The sequence below is a fragment of the Corvus cornix genome, chromosome 1A (assembly GCF_000738735.6).
Source record: "Corvus cornix cornix isolate S_Up_H32 chromosome 1A, ASM73873v5, whole genome shotgun sequence".
NCBI classification, from domain to species: Eukaryota; Metazoa; Chordata; class Aves; order Passeriformes; family Corvidae; genus Corvus; species Corvus cornix.
The window spans coordinates 897974-916705 of NC_047057.1; the positions used below are offsets into that span (position 1 = coordinate 897974).

At 56.5% G+C, this 18732-nt stretch overlaps 1 protein-coding gene across 1 annotated transcript in view; it reads right to left on the minus strand.

Moving 5' to 3' along the window:
• Positions 1-1802: 1802 nt before the first annotated feature.
• The window catches only part of TASOR2 (transcription activation suppressor family member 2), a 34773-nt gene continuing 17843 nt past the window's right edge, over positions 1803-18732 (minus strand). Inside the window, 14 exon segments of the mRNA XM_039570392.1 lie at positions 1803-1927; positions 2250-2391; positions 2393-2426; positions 3529-3634; positions 4320-4473; positions 4713-4838; positions 5453-6934; positions 7002-7610; positions 7694-8725; positions 9390-9930; positions 10960-11845; positions 13772-14011; positions 14347-15096; positions 18519-18593. Of these exon segments, the coding sequence (XP_039426326.1) occupies positions 1803-1927; positions 2250-2391; positions 2393-2426; positions 3529-3634; positions 4320-4473; positions 4713-4838; positions 5453-6934; positions 7002-7610; positions 7694-8725; positions 9390-9930; positions 10960-11845; positions 13772-14011; positions 14347-15096; positions 18519-18593 (6302 nt within the window).

Sequence of the window (18732 nt, forward strand, 5' to 3'; positions counted from 1 at the left end):
CTCTGGTCTGATTCACTTCAGTTCTGGGAGCAGCAGCTCCAGGCTCAGATCCCACGGGATCTCTGCCTGTCAGGGGTGAGATGTGAGCATTTCCTGGTTCCGTAGTTGTTCTTCCCAGGCTGTGCTGCTGTGGCTGCTTTCGGCAGGGCTCAGGCTGTGCTCTGGCACAGTCCCTGTTCCCCGCAGCCACCCCAGTGCCACAGCTGGGAACAGCAGCAGTAAATGATCCCTGCTTGGGGCTCCTCTCCATCCCCAACACGAGATGTTCCAATCCAGAGCGATCCCGATTCCCTGACTGGCACTGGGCAGACACAGCCATGCCAAGTGCCAGGAAAGCAGGAAAAGCCTTGGAGCAGCTCTCCAGGGGCTCCCCTCAGCTGGTGCCGTTCCCACACAGGAACTGGGCTTTGATCCTACCGCAGGCCCAAAGCTGAGCTGAACCCACCTGGGGCTTCCCCTCTCCCTCCTCCCAGCCGGGGCTTTTGGCACTTCCTGAGGTGCCACTTCCAGGAACACTTCCCACCCTGAGCTGGCAGGAGCTGGTGCTGGAGCGGGGCCAGGAAGTTTCCCCCATGCAGGTGGAAAATAAATGATTCTGTTGTCCCTACCTGCTGGACCCTGGCTGTTCCTCTGGTTATTCCATCCTTCCTGGGAAGCAGGATGGGATCCATCAGCCAGGAGCTCACCATGCTCTTGCTCACTCCTTTGTTGATTCCCAACCTCTCCCCAGCTGGAAAAACCCCTGCCCTCCCTTTCCCGTGTTAGAAAAGGCTGGATGCTGAGCGGGATCCCCTCTCCAGAAAGCAGAGCTGGGGGAAAGTTCATTTTTTTGGAGGTTTTATTAATCAAACTCTTTACAAATTCATCCTGTACAGAACGGCCTCGCAGTCTTGGATTTAAAAACAAACTGAAAGGACGCCCCTGCCCCGCGGAGCCGGGTTGGGAACGGGGCTCGGACGTGGCGTTTCCATCCCGGCCCCCATAAATAAGAGCTTATTCTGTTCCTGCATCCCGGCTTCCTGCTATTTACAAGAATTCCACGTGCTGGAAGGCGTCGAGTCCCAGCAGGGAACTGGTACCAGGAGGCAACAGGGGTGAGCTGAAATGTAGTGTGGGCCTGGGCGGGGCCTGGACAGCAACAGCCAGGTGGAAAATGGATTTCTTCTCATTCCTAGCCTTCAAGTAAACTTTGGGAAATTAAATTCCTTTTCCAAATGCTCCAATGGCAGCTGCTCTAAAGACTTGAAAACATTCCAATAATTTACCTGTACCGTTAAAAGAACCTTTCCTATGTGGGACTAGGTGGCAGGGAATGAATCCCCCGAGGATTTGCATTTCCCAGCTTTAAATAAGATTTATGTACAGAGCTAAACCCGACCTTCCCCCACCCCCAGCAATGTCTGGGATCCACTGGGATGGACGGTGGGGATGTTCCCTGCGGGACTGGGATGCCCAAACTGGTGCCACAGGGCCTGGGGAGGAGCTGTGTCCTCGTGGCTTCGCTTTGTCACCTGCAACACAGAGACGTGGCCCAGGTCAGTGCCCAGCTCCCTCTGGGTAGTGCCAGCCTCCTGCAGAGCTTCCCCAGGGCCAGGCCTGGAGTTTTTCCCATTTTCCAGCAGTGCCGAGCGTGGCTCTCCTGGATACAGCTCAGGAGCCAGCCCTGAGTGCTGGCAGATCCCAGATCCAGCGCTTCGGGACAGTCCCTGCTCTGCTGCAGGAGCAGAGCTCCCTGCTGGCCCTCCCACAGACAACCCCGGAGCTGCTCCCAGATTTTGGGATCAATCCCAAACTTTCCCACCTTACCAGTAGCTTCTTCTGAACGGAGCAGCCACTTTCTGCACCGTCCCGAGGAAGGTGTTGATGTCAGCCACAAGAATTCCTTTGCTTTCCAGGATTTCCCTGCTGCTGCTGCCGCCGGGATTTTCTGCAAGGGGAGGAGCAGCAGGATCATTAATTCAAACAAATGAGGTTGTTCTTAAATGTGTGGGAAATATCCCTAAATCCCACTGTGATTGCTCTGGTGCTTTGCCAACAAGGCCAGAACTGGAGCGTGAAGCCACCCACAGGCTCCAAAACTGCTGGAATTCAGCGACCTCCAAAAATCCGGTTGCTTTCCACCACTCACACCTGACCCACACCTTGAACAAGCGATTCCCGCAGGAAGGGCAGGAAAACAGGGATTTCTCACCCCTCCTCCATCCCTTTCCAGGGCAATTTCACACCAGCTGGGTGTGGGATGCCTTTACCTGTCAGATACACGGCGAACCTGGCGTGGATGTGGCGCACCTGCAGCTCCAGCAGGCACTGGATGTGCCGGGATTCGGGAGCCGCCGGGGAGTCGCAGCCGTGGAAGTGCAGCAGCTCCACCAGCTCCGCTCCCTGGCACCCACTTCAGCAGCAGCTGCTTCTTCTGGGCATCGCCCCTGCTGAGAGAGGGGCACGGGGAGGGCTCAGGGGCTTCATCCCTCTCCCCCCTTCCCAGGGAATGAGCAGGGAGGGTGGGATCTGCCCTTCCAGGTGTTTTTCCAGTCTCATTGGGTGACTTTTGCTGCTCCATATGGATCAAAAGTGACAAATTCCCCCTTGCTCCAGGCAGCTCCTGGGATTGGGTTCATTTTCATCTCAGCAGCTGCTGTGGGGCTGTTTGGGATCTGTGCTCATTGGGATCTGTGCTGGGAGCTGTGGATAATTCTGGGATGTTTTGTTGCTGAGCAGGGTTTGGCACAGCCAAAGCTGCTCCTCACCCACCCCTCCAGGGCCTGGCCAGGACAAGTGACTGCCACTGTCCCAAGGGATATTCCAGAGCCTGGAATCACGCCTGGGATATGAAGCTGGGAGGAAAAGAAGGAAGAGGGGATGTTGGAGAGGTGCTGTGGGTGTTCCCAAGTCACGATGGAGCCCTGGCCTGTGACGGGGAATGGATTCCTTGGTTTTGTCTGCATGCCCAGCTTTTCCTTTCCCTGTTAAACTTCCTTTATCCCAGCCCAGGAGTTTTCTCACTCCACCCTTCCCAGGGAGAGCCACAAATGAGCCCACGCCAGAGCAGCTCCATCTTCAATCATCCACGGTGGGAACTGGAGTGGCAATTCCCTCTCTTCATCACCAGCTCAGGGCTCCTCATCCCATCCCAAATCCCACATCCCAAATGTGATGGGACGGAAAAAGAAGCAGCAGAGGGGGAAGAGCCCCAGGAAGGTGCCCTGAGTTCCCGGGGGTGTCTCAGGAGTTGGGATGAGCTGGTGGGAGGGAAGGGAGGGAAGTTTGCTTTTGGAGTTTTGGGGATGTGCAGCTCCTCCAAGGAAATCTGGGCCTTTCCAGGAGCCTGCAGCACTCCCTGAGGGCATCCCTGCCAGGGAGAGAGGGAAGGGCCGTATGGAAGCCCAGCAGGGAGCCGGGAGAGCTGCCAGAGCTCTGCCTCATCCAGGATCGCATCCAGGAAAACGTTCCAGGCCATCTGATGCTCTCCACGTCCCAAGTCCTGCTTCTCCATCCCAAGAATCCCCGATTTCCAGGCAGAGCCGTTACCTGAGGTCTCCTCGGAGCTTCTTGCTCTCCTTGTGGTGCAGGAGCCACTTCCACCTCCCGTTCCTGTTCAGCTTCTCCAGCACCTTCACCACCTCCTTCAGCTGGCCTGAGGGGACACCAGAGCCAGGGATAGGTGGAGAGGGCACCTGGGGGTCTCTGGGCCAAGCCCTGCTCAAAGTTGGGCCACCTGAGGGTGTCCAGGGGAATTTTGAGTCCCTCCAACAAGGATGGAACCTCAAACTTCACTGGGTGGGGCACTGGGATCATGTCCTGGTGCAGGTTTTTCCCTGACATCTGGAAGGACAAGGGCAGCTTGGCCCTGTCACCTCGAGGTGCAGCTCCCAGAGGAGCTGGCTCAGTTCCCTCTGCCACTTCCCATCGAGGAGCTGAAGGCCCTTTTCCATCGGACATCGGGAAGGAATTGCTGGCTGGGAGGGTGGGGAGAGGCTGGAATGGAATTCCCAGAGCAGCTGTGGCTGTCTCTGGATCCCTGGAATGTCCAAGGCCAGGCTGGACATTGGGGCTTGGACATGGGGAGGTGGGAGGTGTCCCTGCCCGTGGAATGGGATCATCCTTAGGGTCCCTTCCCACCCAAACCATTCCATGGTTCTCCAGGCTGAATGAACATCCTGGCACAGCCCTCTCCTGCTCTTGGATGTTTTGGGGACCCTTGAGCTGGGCCCTCTATCCCGATGGGATCCCAACATCAGAGAGAGGGGCAAGAATTCCCCACTGGAAGCAGAATCAATGGGAAGATTTGGGAATGTGTCAGCAAACGCCCCGAGACTCACCCAGGGTCACCCTTTCCAACAGCTCCTCGTCGGACACCACGAAGCCTCCGGCCTGGAACAGCTCCTGGAATGTGTCACCCGTCACATCCTCGGGATCGTCCACTCCAGCAAACACCACGCCGGGACAGCGCTTCAGCTGCAGCAGGCACGGCACCTGCGGGCACAGCGGCTTTGTGCCACCCCGAATCCACAGAGCCCAGCCCATCCCACCATTCCTGTCCCCACATCCCAACCCCAAAGCTGGACGGTGCCACAGGGATGGAACAATCCCTGGAACCAGGTGGCTGGACAAGAGAAGCCCAACCTCACTGCTTTGAGCTGGGCTGTTCCAACGTTTTTAATGGATGCTGGGATTAAAGAACAGAGAGCAGGACAAGAGGGACGGAGGCTCACGCTGTGGATGTGGGAGGAGATGTCCTCGTTCCTGACGATGACCAGCAGCCGCTCGCCGTCCCGGCCTGCGGCCCCGCAGAAGTTCAGGGGTTCCGTCCTCACAAAGCCCTCATCCTTCAGCAAGGCCTGGAACAGAAACCAGGTGAGGTTTGGATTGGGAATATTCTCCTGGGAACAAGGAGAGAGGAAGGAGAATGGGGTGCCCAGGGCAGGGGTGGGATCCCCATTCCTGGAGGGATTCAGAAGCCACGTGGGCGGGGCACTGGGGGACACAGGCAGTGCTGGCCTAGGCAGTGCTGGGAATGGTTGGACTTCACACTAAACCAGAGTTGTTTTAGATGGGATCTTGGGAAGGAATTCCTGGCTGGGAGGGTGGGGAGGGGCTGGGCTGGAATTCCCAGAGCAGCTGTGGCTGCCCCTGGATCCCTGACAGTGTCCAAGGCCATGTGGAGCAGCCTGGGACAGGGAAGGTGTCCCTGCCCATGGGGTTGGAATTGGATAATCCTTAGGATCCCTTCCCACCCAAACCATTCCATGATTCCGTGACAACCCAATCCCAAGGCTCCTGTGCAACCTCAGTTCCTGACTCCAATTCCTGGTGCTGGGAGCCGAGGTGGCTCCTGGGCTAAGGGAACCAAACCATCCCTGCCAGGCTGCCCAAGCTTCCCTGTTCCTGCCACCCTCAGCTCTATCCTGGAGCTGCCCACCCCAAACCACCCCAATCCAGGGAGGGCTCCTACCTTCACCCTGTCGAAGAACGGCTCCTGTCCCGTCTCCAGCAGGTAGAACATTCCAGGCTGTCCGTCGGCCATGCGGCGCAGGTGGGCGCGCAGGGCCCCGCGCAGCTCCGCGATCACCGCCCCGAACGCCACCGTCCTGCCGGGCCGGCCCGTCCCGACCCGCGCATTCCCGGCCTCTCCCTGCGCCGGGCCCTCGCTCCTGGCCTCGGCCCTGCTCAGCACCACCCTCTGGAACTCGGAATACTCGTCCAGGATGACGGCGACGTCCCCCCGCGAGTCCGGCAGGGCGCGGTCGTATCGGAGCTTCCCGAGGTGCAAGGGAGCCCTGCGATCCCGGCTCCGGGCCCGGGATCTGGCTCTCCTGGTATCCCGGTTATCCCTGTGCCGGCAGGAGTGGAGCCCGCCCAGCCACGCGTCTGAAGGTGGAATTGTCACCTGCAAGGGGCTCCTGCTGCGTGGGGACAGCGGGATGGGGGCACAGAAGTCTTTTGGGAAGATGCTTTTGGAGGTAGAAAAGGGAGGTTTGCCATTCCTTAGGATTTGTTTTAGCTTATAATGGAAGCGGAGACATTCCATGTCCAAAGTGTTCTGGGTGATTTCCTCAAAGCCCCTCCAGGTCCCCATCAGGGACCGGAGCAGAGGAGATTCCCGGGCACGGCGGCTGCGCCTCTTTGGAAGCTGGAAATTTTCCATCCTCTCCTGGCACTGCCGAGTGACCATGAAGCTCCCGTAATCCCTGGGGATCCCCCGATCCCAGTCCTCTCCGTGCTCCTCCATGTGCACGGAGCTCCTGGGGGAGTTGTCCCAGCTAGTCCTTGTTCCTGCAGCATCCGAGGAGCTCATGATGCAGGAATTCCTGGTTGGAAGCGGGGAGCGTGAATCGCCCTCAAAATATTCCTGCTCTGAGTCACCAAAGGAATTCTCCAATGGATCTTCAAAGGCCGAGCCCTCGTGTCCATCCTGGCATGGGAGCTGCTCTTCCCTTGGGAGCTCATCCGAAATATCCTCGGCATCGCTGAGCTCCGGGCTTTCTCCGGAGGGATCCCTGTGCTCGCCCAATGGCGACGCCGGCATGGGAGAATCGGGGATTTCTCCCTCTCCCACCTCAGAGCCGGCGCAGTCGGGATCAGGGAACGCCTCGGATCCCTCGGGGCTGTGTTCACACCCAGCCCAGGGCTCGCACAGGGGACACTCCCGGGCTGGGAAGGGAGCAGGACTGGGAATGCTGCCTCCTTCCAGATCCTCGGGCGGGATGGGCTCCTCCCCCGGGGCTCCCTCCGGCATCCCCTGCCTGGCTCCCGGCGCTGCCGCAGCTCCCGGACCACCGGGCACTGTCCGGAGAAGGAGGGAGCATCCCAGGGAGCGCCTCGGGGAGGGGAGAGCCCGGCTCAGCACCCTCGGGATCGTCCCATGGATCGCACGGAGAAGGAGGAGCAGATCCCGGCTCGGCTGGCACAAACTCATCCGCGGGGGAGTGCGGAGCTCTCATCTCCTCCTGGGAACAGCTGGGATTTAAGGAGCCATCCAGGCTCCAGGCAGCCACGCTCACCTGGGCAGCTCCTCCTTCCCAGCACGGCTTCCAGAGGCGGCACAGGACCGACTCCCGCCGGCTCGGCACCGCGGGAATGGGGGGATTTGAGCCTCCAGTGTGAGGGGGAGAAGCAGGAGCTGGGTCTCCATGGATATTTGGGAAGTTCTGCTGCTGCCTGGGCAGCTCCTTGATGGCTGAGATCCCCTCCTGGATGGAGGAGGAGGGGGGCTCTGATTCCAGGAGGTGATGGTGGAGAGGGATGCCCAGCTCCTGTGGAGTGTCAGCTGCCATTTCCATGCTCATTGGGTCATTCCCAGGGGAATTCTCTGCCTCAGGGAACTCATCCTCCCTCTCCTCAGCTCTGGAATCATCTCCTGCGTCTGCATAGTCCAAGGGGGAGTCCCGGCCATCTCCTGCTCCCATGGGATCATCCAGCTCCTCTGTGCCGCTGGCAGCGGCGCTTCCATGCTGTTCTTCCACCAGAATCCTGCTCCCTCCTTGGTTTGATTCCTCAGTGTCCAGGGAATCCAGCTCAGGATCAGCATCATCCCCACACGCCTGGGAACAGCAGCTGCTCCTTCCCAGCTCGCTCTGGGACGGCGACTGGAGGCTCTCCATGGGCGGATCCTCTGGAGCAGCCCACGGATCAATGGATCCATCGGGAGAGGTCAGGCAGACGGAGCTGGAGTCGGGGGACAGGGTCAGGGTCATTCCCTGGCTGCGGGGGGACTCCAGGCTGGCCGTGCTCCTGGCAGGCTCCCACCTTTCTGCAGAGGGTGCATGATCCCAGTTTTTCTGCTCCGAGCCATTCCCGAGCACGTCTCCAGCAGCTCCCGGGTTTCCCGTACGCTGTCGGGCTGCGCCTCGTGGACAGGGCTGGGATCAGGTGGGGACAGCGGCTCCCCACTGTCACTGTGGGGTGACCCCACCTCGGCCGGGCTGGCCGCACCAAGCCCATCTATCTCCGAATCCGCGCTGCCCGGAGCATCCCAGGGATCCGGGAGCTCATCCCGGCTTGGTGACATCTCCTCGGGAAACCCTTCGGGGTCGGTCCCGGTCCCATCTGACAGTGCTGGTGTGGATCTGTCGGGGCAGGGGGATGCCAGGGAGGTGGGGCTGGGCACGGGGTCCTCTTCAGGAACACCAAGCTCCTCTGGAGACGCCGAATTCCCTGGATTCTGCTCGCGGTGCTCACATTCCATCTCGGCATCGCTGCTCTCAGACAACATCAAATCCACAGGTCCCAGGAAGGAGCTTTCATCCTCAAACTCCTCCTTCTCCTCCTTTCCCTCCTCCACCTCCTTTCCCTCCTCCACCTCTCTCTGCTCTTTTCCCAAATGCTCCGAGGGCTCCTGGGATTCCACCCCTTCCTCAGTGGCTCCCCCAGGCTCTGCACTCGCGGGATTTGCTTCCAAGGGCACGGAATCACAGGGAGGCTGTGGATCAGTGCCAGCGGCCCAGCTGCCATCCTCATCTTCCAGAGGGTGTCCAGAGTCTCCCATTCCCTCCCCATCCTCGGGAGGGCCGGGGCCACTCCCTGAGCCTGCTTCCCACTGGTTTTCCTGCTGCTCCCCATTTTCCTGCAGCACACAGGGGGGGTCTGTCCATGGAGTTGAGCTGGAATTTGGCGTTTGGCTGCCGGGGTTGGAAAACTCAGCCGAGGATTTGCCGAAACAGCCAAGCTCCTGGGAAGGGCTGGGGGTGATCCTGGAATCCAGCAGGTTCTCCTTGACCGGCTCCTCCTGGAACGACACAATCCAGAGGTTAATCCTCATGGAAAAACGCAGGAGATGAGACACCCATGCAGGAAAGAAAACCTGGAATTTTTTCCTTCATGCAGTTCCAGCCTGATGGAAGCTGCTCCTTTGTTCAGGAGTGGAAATTTTAAAGGAATTCTTTTAATTCAAGAATTCAGGCTTGGAAAAATGTCAGCAGAGCCCCACGTTTTATGTTCACCCCAAAAACCTCCACTCCTGACCATGCGCAGACTGGAGAAAGTGGAAAAATTAATTTAAAAACTCCATCCAGAACGGAATTTTCATGGATTTCACCAGAGGGATGAGGGAAATGATGCAAAGCACGGCACTGCCGCCTGCGTGGGGGAAAAACTTCCAAGGCAACAAATCCCAGCTTTCCAAATGCACATGGGAATGGCTGTGCCTCTCCTGGATCTGGAATTCTGCTCTGGGATGCTGGGAGCTCCCCGATCCCTCAGTTGAGGACTCAGCCCTCCCACAAACCCGGAGTTTAAATCAGAAACGGACACTTAAACTGCTTTAGTTTGGGATTCCTCCCCCTCGGAGAGAATCCCCGCTTCCCTGGACACCCCCCAGGGACATCTGCTCCATTCCTCTTGGAAAATCCTGCTCTCCCCAGAGCCTCGGAGTCCCCCCAGGCCGAACTCACCGCGCCGACGCTCGAGACGTCGCGCGCGTCCTCCTCGGGAACGACCTCCGGCTCCCCGCGTCCCACATCCCGCCTTTCCCCGGCATCATCCCGGAGGGAAAGGCTCTCGGGACAGCTGGTGGAGGAAGGCTCCTCCTCCTCCCCGCAGGGCAGCTCCCCTGAGGAGGAGGACACCGTGCTATCCACGGCGCCGGGAATTCCATCCGCGTCCGTCTGGGAATCCGCAGGGCTTTTCTCCGGCTGGGGAAGGCCCTGGCAAGAAGGAGTGCTGGGATCCAGGGAGCTGCTGGGAGTCTGGTCAGGATCGGAGCCGGAGTCTGCGGGACACGTCTCGAAGGCGAAGCAATCCTGGCTGTCGTCGCTGAGCTCCAGGAAACCTCCGGAGCTGCTGATGGAGACGAATTTGGTGGGATTGCAGTGCTCCACCACCTTCCGGGAGCTGCTCAGGAGCTTGCTGGGCTTCCTGTAGAACAGAGCCACCCACATGTGCAGGATCAGCTTCATCCCTTCCACGTCGTCGGGAAGATCGGGATCCCAGGGCCTGGGAAGGGAAGGAAAAACAGCCTGAACCATCTCCATCCTCCCCACCTCGGCTGCAGGGAATTCGTGCCTGGAATTCACGCCTGGAATTCATCCCTGGCTCCCTGCAGGGCGCAGCCCCAAGGAAGGAGGGCACAGATTGCTGCTTGAGGCAGATTCCAGCTTTTTTTTTTTGGAAAAAAGGGAAAAAAAGAGGAACTCCAAGCTCCAAAGGAGAAACGGAGTACTTGGGGTGCTGGCTTTAGGTACCAATTCCAGCTGCAGAGCCGTGGGAATTGCAGAATCATGGAATGGGTTAGGTGGGAAGAGACCATAAAGCCCATCCTGTGTCCAGGGACACCTCCCACGGTCCCAAGGCTGCTCCAAGCCCCAATGTCCAGCCTGGCCTTGGACACTTCCAGGGATCCAGGGGCAGCCCCAGCTGCTCTGGGAATTCCATTCCAGCCCCTGCCCACCCTCCCAGCCAGGAATTCCCAATTCCCAATCTCCCATCCAGCCCTGCCCTCTGGCACTGGGAAGCCATTCCCTGGCTCCTGTCCCTCCAGGCCTTGGCCCCAGTCCCTCTGCAGCTCTCCTGGAGCCCCTTCAGGCCCTGCAAGGGGCTCTCAGCTCTCCCTGGATCCTTCTCTTCTCCAGGGGAACATTCCCAGCTCTCCCAGCCTGGCTCCAGCCCTGGGAGCAGCTCCATGGATTCCTCTGGACTCTCTCCAGCAGCTCCATATCCCGATACTGGGATCCCAGAGCTGGATTCCATGTGGGATCACCTGAGTGGAGCAGAGGAGCAGAATTCCCGCTTTTCCTGCTGCCCACACCGCGGGATCAGCCCAGGACAGGTCCAGCACACATGGTTCAGCCACACCCACTTTGTCCCACCCCAGCACCACCCTCCCAAATCCCTCCTTTTTTCCAGGAAAAACACAGCAGCTGTACCTTGGCAAGCACGGACGAAATTGATTCTTATGGAAAACAAAGGGATAAAACCAAGGCAAGCCCCTTCCCAAATCCCTCCAGCCATTCCAGGCTGACTTACCCATGCAGGGCACGGATGACAGTTTTCTCCAGGGAATCGTTGGTGTACCTGCTGTCCAAGTGGAAGAGATATTCCTCTTCCCAACGGCACGTCACCCTCATGGAATCCCCACAGATGTTCACCGTGTGGCTCTTGGAAAAATCCTCCTTTTTCCTGGGAGAGCTCCTGCTCCTGCTGGGCTCCAAGGCGCTGCTCTGCTGGTGCCGGAATGGCAGCACCTTCCCGACCAAAGGAGCTGCTGGAGCATTCCTGGGGCCGTTTTTGGAGGGAGCTGGCCCAGCGCTGGGATTCCCTTTGGGATTGGGGTGTTTCCTGGGATGCTCGGGCATGGGGGAGGCGTAGGAGTGCTCGGCTGAGATGATGGAGTGCTGGTTCACCTCGGCAGCTTCCGGAGCTTCCCGGGGAGGCAACGCCTGGAGTTTGGCTGGGATGAGATTCACGCTGGTCCTACTGAAAATTCCAACGGTTTTCTCCTTGGGAAGAGAGGCTGGATGGTTGGGATGTGTTTTTTCAGGAAGTGGCTCGTTCATGGACACTTTGCTGGTCGAGGTGGCTTTTCTCCCGTGCTTTTCTGCCCTGTGGTATTTGTGGTCGGGAGCCATGCGTGGGGATTTGGGCTTGGAAGGGCTCTGCTGCTCCGTGGAATCACCGGGAAGGCTGCAGGACACCGGGATGATCCCACAATCCTTGGGAATAAAGGGAGGGATACAAGAGCCCAGGGCCAGGTCAGCCAGCAGGTTCAAGGCGTGGGATTCGCAGTTGTCCCCTTGCGGAGCAAAGGCAACGCTGGGAATTCCAGTGGGATAAACCTCATTCCCATGGCACTCTGCTTCGTGGGATTGGGAAGAGGCTTCGCTCGGGGGGTGGGAGAGCGGCTCGTTCTGCTCTGAGGGAGGAAAAACCAGTGAGAAAAGTTAATTAGAAAGTGAAAAAATAAATGAAGGGCGCACAATTCTGCACCAAGGAGCGGTTCCGGGCAGGTTCTCCAGGGAAAAAAAGTCTTTCCCAGAGGGATTTGCCACACTTTTCAAAAAGATCTCCATGGTCATGGCTACCAGGAAATGATCCAGAGTTGGGAATTATTCAGGAAGGTTTTTTGCTCAGGAATAAAAGGCACAGGGATGCGGTGGGAGCAAAATCCCCCCTTAAACACAACCTGAGGAGTTTTTAATTTTCCTTGATCCTTTTTATTCTGCTTTGATTTTTCTTGAAGTTTGAGCATTTGGGATTTTCATGGATGAGTTCGGGGTTATCCTTGTAATAAGTGAGGTATAAAAAGCCTCCAGAAAACCCCCAAAACAGAGAGAAAACCCCAAAAACATGGAGAAAGCCCTCAAAACAGGGAGACAACCCCCAAAACAGGGAGAAAACCCTAAAACAGGGAGAAAACCCCCAAAACAAAGATTAAAACTCCTAAAATAGGGAGAAAACCCCTAAAAACAGAGAGAAAACACCCAAAACAGAGAGAAAACACCCAAAACAGAGAGAAAACACCCAAAACAGAGAGAAAACACCCAAAACAGAGAGAAACCCCCCCTAAAAACAGAGAGAAACCCCTAAAAACAGGGATAAAATCCGCAAAACAGAGAGAAACCCCCAAAACAGAGAGAAAACCCCCCAAAACAGAGAGAAACCCCCTAAAAACAGAGAAAAAACCCCCAAAACAGTGAGAAAACCCCCAAAACAGAGAGAAAACCCCCAAAACAGAGAGAAAACACCCAAAACAGAGAGAAAACACCCAAAACAGAGAGAATACCCCCAACACAGAGAGATAAACCCCAAAAATAGAGAGAAAACCCCCCAAAACAGAGAGAAAACCCCCCAAAACAGAGAGATAAACCCCAAAAACAGAGAGAAAACACCCAAAACAGAGAGAAAACACCCAAAACAGAGAGAAAACCCCAAAATAGAGAGAAAATCCCCCCAAAACAGAGAGAAAACCCCCAACACAGAGAGATAAACCCCCAAAACAGAGAGAAAACCCCCAAAACAGAGAGATAAACCCCCAAAACAGAGAGAAAACCCCCAAAACAGAGAGAAAATCCCCAAAACAGAGAGAAAATCCCCAAAACAGAGAGAAAACCCCCAAAACAGAGAGAAAACACCCAAAACAGAGAGAAAATCCCCAAAACAGAGAGAAAATCCCCAAAACAGCGATGAAACCCCCCTGATCTTCGAAGAGCGCTCACAGGAACTTGGGAGCTCCCAAAGGCAGTTGGAACATTAAAAAATAATCCCGAAAAATTCCATTTTTGGTGTTCAAAATGCCCCTGCCCATGGCTCCAGACCCACGGCCATAAAGCCAGGATGAAGCCACGGAAAACCAGTCCCAAAATCCCCCTCCCAGTACAAGCTCCTGGAATCCCAGCTGGGCTCCAGGACTTTTAATTTCCTTGGGAAGTGCAGAGCGAGACGCAGAAATTGGGGGTTTCTTACAGCCAAACGCTCTTTTTTTTGGGATTTTTTTGGGGATTTTTTTGGGAATTTGGCAGGAGCCAACCCACGGGAGGGATCGGCTGGATCCACTCCAGGAATTCCAAGGGCGGTATTTGATCATGGAATGCTCAAATCCCAAGGGCAGGGACACCTCCCACTATCCCAGGATGCTCCAAGCCCTGGCCTCGGCCACTTCCAAGGATCCAGAGGCAGCTTCTCTGGGAATTCTACTCCAGAATTCCTTCCCAATTTTTGACGTTTTCCCTGTTCCAATCCAAAGCCATTTCCCCCCTCCTCTTATCTCTGCTGTTATCTGGTTGTGCCATCATGGCTCAGCTTTCCAAGGCATTTTTTCCCAAGGGAACAGCTCTCTTACCCCTCTCTGCCTGCTCGTCGTCTCCTGCAGGTTTTGATGCTCTGTTTTCCAAACTTTTTGGCGTTTTACTTTTCCCTGGCTTTGCGCCGTTCTCCGCAACCGGAACCTTCCTCGTGTCCGGGTTTTCCAGAGTTTTTGGCCTCTTTGCTTCCACGCCAGGAGCACCAGGAGCTGAGGATTCCTTCTCAGCAAGGTCACACTGGGGTTTGTGGATGATTTCTGCCGCCAGCACCTCCGCACCTGGGACAGGGAAAAACAGGGGGATTTCTTTTTATTTGGGAATTCTTTGGGAATTGAAAAGGAATCGGGAAGGGGGAGATGTTTTTTAGGATTTTCTTCTCGTTATCCTGATTGAACTGGGAATAAATCCATTACCTCACCAGGAAGCAAAGGAAGGGAACAGCACGAGGCCACTGCACCCAGCTTCAGGCACGTTCCCTGGGATAAATCCCAGGAGAAGAACCTGGAGATTTATTTGGATGCAGGATGTGCCCCAGGCACTTGGAAAGGCGAGGGGACGCTTCCTAGCGAACCCTTGAGCAGGAGGAACTCAATCCCATTTTTCCAGCACTCACCCCTTTTCCTCCCATGTGGAAACTGCAAATTGGCCAATTTCAGCATGGGCTCGTTGGGATTGGATCCTGATTTTTTGGGAAAAGACAAAGCCGTGTTAATTTTTTTCTTGGCTGCTTCCCTGTTCCTGCTGTCGTCTTCCACGGGATGTGCCTTGAGGGGTGACAGATTCTTCCCAAGGATGCGGCTGGATTTCCTCCTGTTCTGCTGGCCCCAGAGCTTGCTGGGAGAGTTGACATTTTTTGGGAATCCCTCCCCACCCTGCTCCAGCTCCAGAGTGGGATTTGGAGCCTCGCTCTCGTCCCTCCCGTTGGGAGGAGCGGGATCCGGCGAGGGCACGGCTGAGGAGGAATTCCCAGGATCGGCTCCCGGATTGCTGCCGGCACCACTCAGACATTCCAAGGCCGCCGACATTCCCAAGGTGAAGCTGCTGGGATCGGAGAGGTAACGCTGCAGCTGGGCCAGGGATCGCTCCGAGAGTTTCTGGGAAGGATGAGCAGCTTCATCCTCGGATGGAGAGAGCACAGAAGGAACGGGAACGTCGCTGTTCTGGCTGGGGCTGGGCTGAGAGTTTTCCTGGAGCTTTGCATATTCCTGGAGCTGCTCCTTGATCCAGGTGCTGGTGCTGCCTGAGGAATTCCAGGAGGAACTGGCGGCTTTCCGTAAGGCATAGCGAAGGCCAGGCAAAACCGAGGTGATTTTTAAGGAGATGTCGCTCCTGTCCCTGCTTTCGTTTGCATCCTGGTTTTCCACTGGGAAAGGAAAAGAAAAATCATTTAAATCCCACTAGGAAAGGGTTGAATTCCCTAAATCACCTCCCTGTTCCACACAAGGAGAGCATGGAAGTGAAAAGCTCCAAGAATCAGCTCGGCCCCAAGGAAGACGTTCCTGGGTTGATGCCAAAGGGAACAAAGAATTCCATGTGGGAGTCACAGAAGTGAATTAGACTGAAATGAAACACTGGAGTTGAATCAAGCAGCCCCATCCTGCAGGAAATTCCAGGTCCAAGATCCTTCACTGCAGCAATTCCCACTAAATCCAACACTTAGGACAGTCTGGAAAGAGATAGGATTTGTCATTGTTTAACTTTAAACCTGTTCACATTTGGGTTGTCCCGGCAGGGGGGCACCATTCCCAGATTTCTTGTGTTATGGCCCTGTCTGGATGGAAATTCCAGCAGCTCCATCTCCACCTGCTGCCAGCGTGGGATGCACTTGGTGATCCCAAAGTTTGGGAGTTCCTGGCTCCTCCCAGTGTCCATCCAGCCGGATGGTGACCCTGCCTCCAATTCCTCGGTGATCCCAAAGTTTGGAACTTCCTGGCTCCTCCCAGTGTCCATCCAGCCGGATGGTGACCCTGTCTCCATGTCCTTGGTGATCCCAAAGGTTGGAATTTCACAGCCTCTTGTCCCAGACTCCCAGCCAGAGCTCCCAAACCTGCTCCAGATGGATCCCACCAAACATCCCAACCTCTCCAGAGGGATCCACACCACCAGGTCCCAGCCCTGAGGGTGCCACCCTCGCAGGTGGCACCGTGGGATCCGGCTCTGCCTGGCACGGCCGTGTCCCAGAAATCCCTTCCCACCAGGAAAGCTCATCCAGCTCCTTTCCCACACAAACCAGGCTCATCCAGCTTTTCCCTCTGCAATCCAAGGGCTTGGAGTCAGCGCCCTGCACCCACAGGCTTGGCCCAGCTGAGTGTTATGATCCGATTCCAAGGTTTCTTTTGGCCACAGGACAATTCCAGAGCCCTTCCCTGCCACCTCTCTTCCCAGCAAAAGGCAGAGGAATTCCTTGTCCCCTCCCAGCTGCGGGATTTTCCTCACCCTGCTGGTCTCGCTTCCCGGCAAGCCCAGGAATCTCTGGGAGCCAATTCCCAGTTTCCTGCCTCAGCTGCTGGCTCGGGAATGGCTGCCCAGGGAATGGCTGCCCACATTCCTTCTTGGTGCTGTCTGGACAGGAAGGAACAGATCCAGGGCTTGTTGGGAAAGGGGAAATCTGGGAATGGGCAATATTATTCATCCTTCGAGCCTGCCAGGAGCGATGTTCCTCACCTCCCCTGCACCCACGGCACGGCTGATCCTCCCTTCCCATCCCAAATCCCTGCACGGGGGATTCCTTTCTCCATGGAAAGGAGAAGCCTTTGGTTTGTAATCCCAGGGAAAGAGGTGTGGGAGGCAGGAGAGGGTCAGGATTGGCTGGGTGACGCCGTGTGGGCGGAACGGGACAGCACGTGTGGGAAAATCCTACTGCTCCTGAGGGAAAACATCCATCAATGTTTGGATCCCAGGGAATAACCAGGAATGTTCACTCAGGGTTATCCCTCTCTTCCCACCTTTATTCTGCTGCTCCGAACCTTCCCATCCCTCTGGGATGCACCTTGTGCCTGGTGTCCTCTCCAGTCTCCATCTGCTTCTCCCACAATATCCCGCTAAAAAAATCAGGATCTCCCTGTTCTCCTCTCTCTCAGCTCCCAGGATTTCAGGAATGAATCCCTCTGCTCCTCCAGGCATCACAGCAGCAACCTGATCCCAGGATTGACCTGGCACTTGGAATCTTCTGCCCAAACGTCCCTGACACCGTCTCTGCTCTCTGGCAACAGGGACAGGATCCATGGGAATGCTGGAGCTGTGCCAGGGGGGTTTAGGTTGGATATCAGGAAAGTTCTTACCCCAGAGGGTGCTGGGCACTGAACAGGATCCCCAGGGAATGGGCACAGGAGCGTTTGGACACGCTCAGGGACGGGGTGGGATTTTTGGGGTGTCTGTGCAGGGCCTGGAGCTGGATTTGATCCTTCCAGCTGAGGATATTCTGGAAAGAAACCAGGAAAGATCCCCTAGCAGCCCACCCTGGAATTCCAGGTGACTGAATTCAGGCACCAAATCCCGCACTGCCCGGTCACCAGCACACCTTCACCTGAATTCCAAGCCCAAATCCTGAAGGAAAAGGTTTACAGCTGGAAGTTAACCACCCCCAAAAAAGACAAAGCAACCTTTGTGCTTGGATGTGCTGTTGGTTTTCCCTGCTGGAAAGGGAAGCTTTTCCCAGGGAAGGCAGCTGGGTGTGTCCTGGGTGCTTCCATGGGCAGTGCCAGCCTCTCTGCTGCCACGGGAGGACCGGAACACCGGAGTGTTCTGGCAGGAGCACTCTTGGCTCATCCCTGGGATGATCCCACAAAAAGCCAGCCGGAAGTTTCTCCTTATTTTCTCTTATTTCGTAAAATCATGGAATAGTTCAGGCTGGAAAAGGACCTCAAAGCCCATCCAGTTGCAACCCCTTGGGCAGGGACACCTCCCACTATCCCAGGCTGCTCCAAGCTCCATCCAACCCGGCCTTGGGCACTGTCAGGGATCCAGGGGCAGCCCCAGCTGCTCTGGGAATTCCATTCCAGCCCCTCCCCACCCTCCCAGCCAGGAATTCCTTCCCGATATCCCACCTAACCCTGCTCCCTGTCACTCTGAAGCCATTCCCTGTCTCCCGTCACTCCACCCCCTCGTAAAAAGCCTCTCTCCGCATTTTTTTCCGTTCCGCGTGTTTGTCCTGCAGGAAGAGCAGCACATTTGGGAATGCTGGGATTCCCTTCCCAGCTCCCAGAGCTCTGGCTCACCCTGAGGACAGCAAAGCTCTGCCCAGCCCCACTCCCTCCCTCCCCTCACACGGCCCAGAGCAGCCGCCACAGCTCCACATCCGCAACTTCTGCATCCCACAGAGAACTCCAAACCCTTTTTCGGGAGCAGAGCCCTTTCCCCACCTCTTCCCAGCTCTCCTCACCTTCCCCAGGCCGTGACCTCTCGCTCGTTATCTCGGCAGAGAACAATTCCCTGATTTTTCCCCCTCTTTGGAGCCGTGTCCAGCAAAGTGCCACGTGTCTGTCGGGATGGGAGCCAGGCTGGGCAGGATCCCGGCTCCCGGAGCTCACCCAGACAGCTCCAGGAGCCGCTGGAAAGGGCCTGGGAAGTGATTTTTGGTCACTCCCATCATGTGCAGGGAGCCAGCAAAGCACAGAGCCGGGTTTAAATCAGCTCAAAAGGCAACAGAAACGGAGATTTCCTCTCCTCCTTCATCACTCTGGGCTGGTTCCGAGCAGGAAAAGCCGGGTTTTGAGAGAGATTTGACCTTTCAGCGAGGATTTCACCCCAAAACGGAATCTGAGGGCAGCAGAGGGAAGCTCCTACCTGTGGGGCCCAGGGCCCGCGGCGAGGTGAACAGGAACAGGGCCAGGAGGCTGACAGGCTCCTTGGGCTCCAGCCCTGCAAAGGAACCCAGGCGTGGTTTAAGAAGCCAGGCTTAGTTTAAGAAACCAGGTTTAGTTAAAAAGAACAGGTCTTGGTAAAGAAAGCAGGTTTAGTTTAAGAAAACAGGTTTTGTTTTAGAAACCAGGTCTAGTTT